General features: G+C 45.5%; 1 protein-coding gene across 1 annotated transcript in view; it reads left to right on the top strand.

Moving 5' to 3' along the window:
* Nucleotides 1–7,500, top strand: part of LOC114589498 (spectrin alpha chain, non-erythrocytic 1) — a 267,143-nt gene that overhangs the window by 122,631 nt on the left and 137,012 nt on the right. The window contains exons 23-24 of the mRNA XM_077922609.1: nt 2,349–2,408; nt 6,049–6,247. Of these exons, the coding sequence (XP_077778735.1) occupies nt 2,349–2,408; nt 6,049–6,247 (259 nt within the window). The remainder of the gene's footprint in view (nt 1–2,348; nt 2,409–6,048; nt 6,248–7,500) is intronic.

Genomic DNA, 7,500 nt, shown 5'->3' with positions numbered 1-7,500 from the left:
ATCGTGACTTGATATGATTTATTAATTCTAATAATTCATTAAAATCACTTATTAAAATAATTACAAGCTCTTCGGCTTTCTCGTGACTTGATAGTCTTTATTAATTCTAATAATTCTTTATAATCACTTATTAAAATAATTACAAGCTCTTCGGCTTTCTCGTGACTTGATAGTCTTTATTAATTCTAATAATTATTTATAATCACTTACTAAAATAATTACAAGCTATTAGGATTTATCGTGACTTGATATGATTTATTAATTCTAATAATTCTCTAAAATAACTTACTAAAATAATTACAAGCTGTTAGGATTTATCGTGACTTGATATGATTTATTAATTCTAATAATTCATTAAAATCACTTATTAAAATAATTACAAGCTCTTCGGCTTTCTCGTGACTTGATAGTCTTTATTAATTCTAATAATTCTTTATAATCACTTACTAAAATAATTACAAACTGTTAGGATTTATCGTGACTTGATATGATTTATTAATTCTAATAATTCATTAAAATCACTTATTAAAATAATTACAAGCTGTTAGGATTTATCGTGACTTGATATGATTTATTAATTCTAATAATTCATTAAAATCACTTATTAAAATAATTACAAGCTCTTCGGCTTTCTCGTGACTTGATAGTCTTTATTAATTCTAATAATTCTTTACAATCACTTATTAAAATAATTACAAGCTGTTAGGAATTATCGTGACTTGATATTCTTTATTAATTCTAATAATTCTCTAAAATCGCTTACTAAAATAATTACAAGCTCTTAGGCTTTCTCGTGACTTGATAGTCTTTATTAATTCTAATAATTCATTAAAATCACTTATTAAAATAATTACAAGCTATTAGGATTTATTGTGACTTGATGTTATTTATTAATTCTAATAATTCATTAAAATCACTTATTAAAATAATTACAAGCTATTAGGATTGATCGTGACTTGATGCTATTTTATAATCCTAATAATTTATTAAAATCTCTTATGAAAACAATTACAAGCTATTAGGATTGATCGTGACTTGATATGATTTATTAATTCTAATAATTCTTTATAATCACTTACTAAAATAATTACAAGCTATTAGGATTTATTGTGACTTGATGTTATTTATTAATCCTAATAATTGATTAAAATCTCTTATTAAAACAATTACAAGCTATTAGGATTGATGGTGACTTGATGTTATTTATTAATCCTAATAATTTATTAAAATCTCTTATGAAAACAATTACAAGCTATTAGGATTGATCGTGACTTGATATGATTTATTAATTCTAATAATACACTAAAATCATTCATTAAAATCGTTATCAATTAGAATAATACACTAAAACCATTTATTAAAATCATTATACATTCTTAGGATTTATCATGACTTGATATTCTTGATTGTAATAATTAAAGTTACTTATTAAAAGAATTACAAGCTATTAGGATTTCTCGTGCCTTGATATGATTTATTAATTCTAATAATTCCTTAAAGTTACTTCTTAAAATAATTGCAAGCTATTAGGATTTCTCGTGACTTGATATGATTTATTAATTCTAATAATTCCTTAAAGTTACTTATTAAAATAATTACAAGCTATTCGGATTTATCATGACTTGATATTCTTTATTCTAATAATTAAAATCGCTTCTTAAAATAATGACAAGCTATTAGGATTTATCGGGACTTGATATTCTTGATGAAATCTGATTATTGGTAAAATATTATTATTATTATTATTATTATTATTATTATTATTATTATTATTATTCTTTTATTATTCTTTTTATTGAAACCAAGCCAGATGGGCGGGAAATAATATCTTATTATTATTATTATTATTATTATTATTATTATTATTACCCAACCAGATGGGTGGGAAATAATATAGTATTATTATTATTATTATCATCATCATCATACTTATTATTATCATTTATTATTATCATACTATTTATTATTATATTTATTAATTATTATATTTATTATTATGTATTATTTATGCTTATAATTTATTATTTTATTATTTTTATTTTTCATTCTTATTATTTTTAATTTTATTTTTATTCTATTATTTATTTTTATTCTATTATTTATTTTTTATTATTTTTTATTCTTATTATTTATTAATATTAATATTAATATTAATATTAATATTAATATAATTAAAAAATGATCAGGGCTTCTCATGAATGGGTTTTCTGCCCCTCCTCTAACTTCTCCGCCCCTCCTTCCCCCCGCCTGCCCCCCAAGCATGACCCCGCCCCCCCCGGCCTGCGACCCCTTGATCTCCCCATAACCGGACTAACTCCCAGCATGCTCTTCTGCTGTGTCCCTTCTAGGACTTTGCTAACCAAGGAAGCCGGGAGCGTCTCTCTGCGCATGAAAATGGTGGAGGAACTGTGAGTAGGACCCCTTTTTTCCCCGCCTGCCCCCCAAGTGTGGGGCGGGGCGTGGATTTCGGGATTTTTGTCCCAGGGCGTATGATCTGGGGAGGGCGGGGTATTTAATAATAATAATAATTATTATTATTATTATTATTTGAGTAGGACCCCTTTTGTTCCGCCTGCCCCCCAAGTGTGGGGCGTGGCGTGGCATGTATTTTGGGAATTTTCTCCAATGGCATATGATCTGGGGGGGGGCGGAGTGTTTAATAATTCTTAGGAAACGGGGAGGATATTATTATTATTATTATTATTATTATTATTATTATTATTTTGCTGGGTCACCTCAATGAGGTCAAAAGCCTCATACATACACACACACACACACACACACACACATATACATATATACACACACACACACACACACACACAGATACATTTATATATATATACACACATACACACATATACATATATCTATACACACACACACATGCATATACACACAAACATACACATACACACACATATACACACATGTACATAAATACACACACACATACATATATCTATACACACACACATATATATGCATACACACACACACACACATACATACATATATCTATACACACACATGCATATACGCACAAACATACTTATAAACACACACACATATATATATATGCACACACACATGCATATATATATGTATGTAAGCACACACATACACACTACACACACATATCTATATACACACATACACACATATACATATACACACACACACACACACACACACACACAGATACATTTATATATATATACACACATACACACATATACATATATCTATACACACACACACACATGCATATACACACAAACATACACATACACACACACATATACACACATGTACATAAATACACACACATGTACACACACACATGTACACACACACACACATACACACACACATGTACTCTCTCTCTCACACAGGCATACACACACACACACACGTATATACACACACACACACATATACACACACATGTACTCACACACATGTACACACACACACACACACACACACACACACACACACACGTGCGATGCGGTCGAAAGCCTTTTCCGGACTGGCTTTCCTCTGCCCCCACTTATGGGTCTGCCCCCCACTTATGGGTCTTTCTCTCCCCCCCTCTGCTCCCCACTTATGTTTCTGCCCCATTTATGGGTCTGCCCCCCACTTATGGGTCTTTCTCTCCCCCCTCTGCCCCCCACTTATGGGTCTCCCCTCTCTGCCCCCCACTTATGGGTCTCCCTCTCCCCCTCTGCCCCCCACTTATGGGTCTTTCTCTCCCCCCCTCTGCCCCCCACTTATGGGTCTTTCTCTCCCTCCCTCTGCCCCGCACATATGGGTCTGCCCCCCACTTATGGGTCTTCCTCTCCCCCCCTCTGCCCCCCACTTATGGGTCTTTCTCTCCCTCCCTCTGCCCCCCACTTATGGGTCTGCCCCCCACTTATGGGTCTTCCTCTCCCCCCTCTGCCCCCCACTTATGGGTCTTCCTCTCCCCCCCTCTGCCCCCCACTTATGGGTCTTTCTCTCCCTCCCTCTGCCCCCCACTTATGGGTCTGCCCCCCACTTATGGGTCTTTCTCTCCATACATCGAGGTCCAAAGCCTTTTTCCGGCTCCACGCGACGCAGTCGAAAGCCTTTTCCGGACTGCCTTTCCTCTGCCCCCCATTTATGGGTCTCTGCCCCCCGCTTATGGGTCTTTCTCTCCCTCCCTCTGCCCCCCACTTATGGGTCTTTCTCTCCATACATCGAGGTCCAAAGCCTTTTTCCGGCTCCACGCGACGCGGTCGGAAGCCTTTTCTGGACTGGCTTCCCTCTGCCCCCCATTTATGGGTCTCTGCCCCCCACTTATGGGTCTTTCTCTCCCCCCTCTGCCCCCCACTTATGGGTCTTTCTCTCCCCCCCTCTGCCCCCCACTTATGGGTCTTTCTCTCCATACATCGAGGTCAAAAGCCTTTTTCTGGCTCCACGCGACGCGGTCGAAAGCCTTTTCGGTCCCGGTCCCGGGTGCGAAACCTGACAGCCTTTTTCCCTCTGCCCCCCATTTATGGGTCTTTCTCCCCCCCTCTGCCCCCATTTATGGGTCTCCCCCCTCTGCCCCCATTTATGGGTCTCTCCCCCCTCTGCCCCCCACTTGTGGGTCTCCCCCCTCTGCCCCCACTTATGGGTCTTTCTCTCCCTCCCTCTGCCCCCCACTTATGGGTCTTTCTCTCCCTCCCTCTGCCCCCCACTTATGGGTCTTTCTCTCCCTCAGCCCCCCACTTATGGGTCTTTCTCTCCATACATCGAGGTCCAAAGCCTTTTCCCGGCTCCACGCGACGCGGTCGGAAGCCTTTTCCGGACTGGCTTCCCTCTGCCCCCCACTTATGGGTCTCTGCCCACCACTTATGGGTCTTTCTCTCCCTCCCTCTGCCCCCCACTTATGGGTCTTTCTCTCCATACATCAAGGTCCAAAGCCTTTTTCCGGCTCCACGCGACGCAGTCGAAAGCCTTTTCCGGACTGCCTTTCCTCTGCCCCCCATTTATGGGTCTCTGCCCACCACTTATGGGTCTTTCTCTCCCTCCCTCTGCCCCCCACTTATGGGTCTTTCTCTCCATACATCGAGATCCAAAGCCTTTTCCCGGCTCCACGCGACGCGGTCGGAAGCCTTTTCCGGACTGGCTTCCCTCTGCCCCCCACTTATGGGTCTCTGCCCCCCACTTATGGGTCTTTCTCTCCCTCCCTCTGCCTCCACTTATGGGTCTTCCTCTCCCCCCTCTGCCCCCCACTTATGGGTATTTCTTCCCCCCCTCTGCCCCCATTTATGGGTCTCTCCCCCCTCTGCCCCCCACTTATGGGTCTCTGCCCCCCACTTATGGGTCTGCCCCCCACTTATGGGTCTGCCCCCCACTTATGGGTCTTTCTCTCCATACATCGAGGTCAAAAGCCTTTTTCTGGCTCCACGCGATGCGGTCAAAAGCCTTTTCCGGACTGCCTTTCCTCTGCCCCCCACTTATGGGTCTCTGCCCACCACTTATGGGTCTTTCTCTCCCTCCCTCTGCCCCCCACTTATGGGTCTTTCTCTCCATACATCAAGGTCCAAAGCCTTTTTCCGGCTCCACGCGACGCAGTCGAAAGCCTTTTCCGGACTGCCTTTCCTCTGCCCCCCATTTATGGGTCTCTGCCCACCACTTATGGGTCTTTCTCTCCCTCCCTCTGCCCCCCACTTATGGGTCTTTCTCTCCATAAATCGAGGTCAAAAGCCTTTTTCTGGCTCCACGCGACGCAGTCGAAAGCCTTTTCCGGACTGCCTTTCCTCTGCCCCCCATTTATGGGTCTCTGCCCACCACTTATGGGTCTTTCTCTCCCTCCCTCTGCCCCCCACTTATGGGTCTTCCTCTCCCCCCCTCTGCCCCCCACTTATGGGTCTTTCTCTCCATACATCGAGGTCAAAAGCCTTTTTCTGGCTCCACGCGACGCGGTCGAAAGCCTTTTTCCGGACTGGCTTCCCTCTGCCCCCCACTTATGGGTCTCTGCCCCCCACTTATGGGTCTCCCCCCTCTGTCCCCCACTTATGGGTCTTCTCTGCCCCCCAGGTACGCCTCCCTCCTGGAACTGGGCGAGAAGCGGAAGTCCATGCTGGAGAAGAGCTGCAAGAAGTTCACCCTCTTCCGGGAAGCCAACGAATTGCAGCAGTGGATCCACGAGAAGGAGGCGGCCCTGACCAATGAGGAGGTCGGGGCGGATCTGGAGCAGGTGGAGGTGCTGCAGAAGAAGTTTGACGACTTCCAGAAGGTGGGTTGGGCCCCGGGGCGGATCCCGGTGACCCGGCGGATCCGGAGACCTAGCGGATTCCAGAAAGAAACGGGCTGGGTGGGCGGGAAGGCCTTGGTTCTCCGTTGGCTCCCGGATCGTGTCCAATCAGGACTGGGGGGCCGGAGTGGGTCCCTGTTTCCCCCTTGGCTCTTGGACCGTGTGCGGAGATCAGGTGGATCCCGGAAGGATCCGGATGGGGGACCCGGAGCGGGTCCCCGTTGACTCCTGAATCGTGTCCGAATTGCTGGGGGGGTCCCGGAAGGATCTGGACTGGGGGCCCCGGATCGTGTCTGAAGGGCCAGTGGATCCCGGAAGGATCTGGACAGGGGGCCAGGAGGGTCACCGTTTCCCCATTGGCTCCTAGAGATCCAGAGGATACTGGAAGGATACGGACTGGGTGGGCGGGAGGGTCCTGGTTCGCCGTGGGCTCCCGGATCGTCTCCGAAGGGACGGTGGATCCCGGAAGGATCCGGACTGGGGGGGCGGGGCGGTCCATAGGGCTGGTGGATCCCAGAAGGATCCGGACTGGGGGCCGGGAAGGTCCCCGTTTCCCCGTTGGCTCCCGGATCGTGTCCGAAGGGATGGTGGATCCTGGAAGGATCTGGACTGGGGGGCCGTCAGGGTCCCCGTTTCCCCATTGGCTCCTGGAGATCTGGTGGATCCTGGAAGGATCCGGAGCGGGTCCCCGTTTCCCCGTTGGTTTCAGACGGATCCCGGAAGGTTCCGGACTGGGGGGCCGGGAGGGTTCCTGTTTCCTCGTTGGCTCCTGGGTCGTGTCCGGAGAAAAGAGCTGGGGGATCCCGGAAGGATCTGGACTGGGGGGCTGGATCGGGTCTCTGTTTCCCTGTTGGCTCCCGGATCGTGTCCGAAGGGCCAGTGGATCCCGGAAGGATCTGGAATGGGGAGCCAGGAGGGTCCCCGTTTCCCCATTGGCTCCTGGAGATCTGTTGGATCCCAGAAGGATCCAGACCGGGGGCAGGAGGGTCCCCATTTCCCCATTGGCTCCCGGATCGTGTCAGAGATCCAGTGGATCCCAGAAGGGATTCAGGCTGGCCAGTGAGCTGGCCCCGGGGGTGACCCAAGGAACGCGGTCCAGATCTGGTCCCAAATTCAAGGGTTCAGTGATGGATCGTGCCCAAAGATCCAGTGGATCCCGGAAGGGATCCAGGCTGGCCAGTGAGCTGGGCCCGGGGCTAACCCGAGAAATGTGGTCCAGATCCGGTCCCGAATTC

Source organism: Podarcis muralis, chromosome Z, assembly GCF_964188315.1.
Source record: "Podarcis muralis chromosome Z, rPodMur119.hap1.1, whole genome shotgun sequence".
NCBI lineage: Eukaryota > Metazoa > Chordata > Lepidosauria > Squamata > Lacertidae > Podarcis > Podarcis muralis.
The sequence above is the reverse complement of the archived record's forward strand: the minus strand, read 5'-3'. Positions and strand labels throughout refer to the sequence as shown.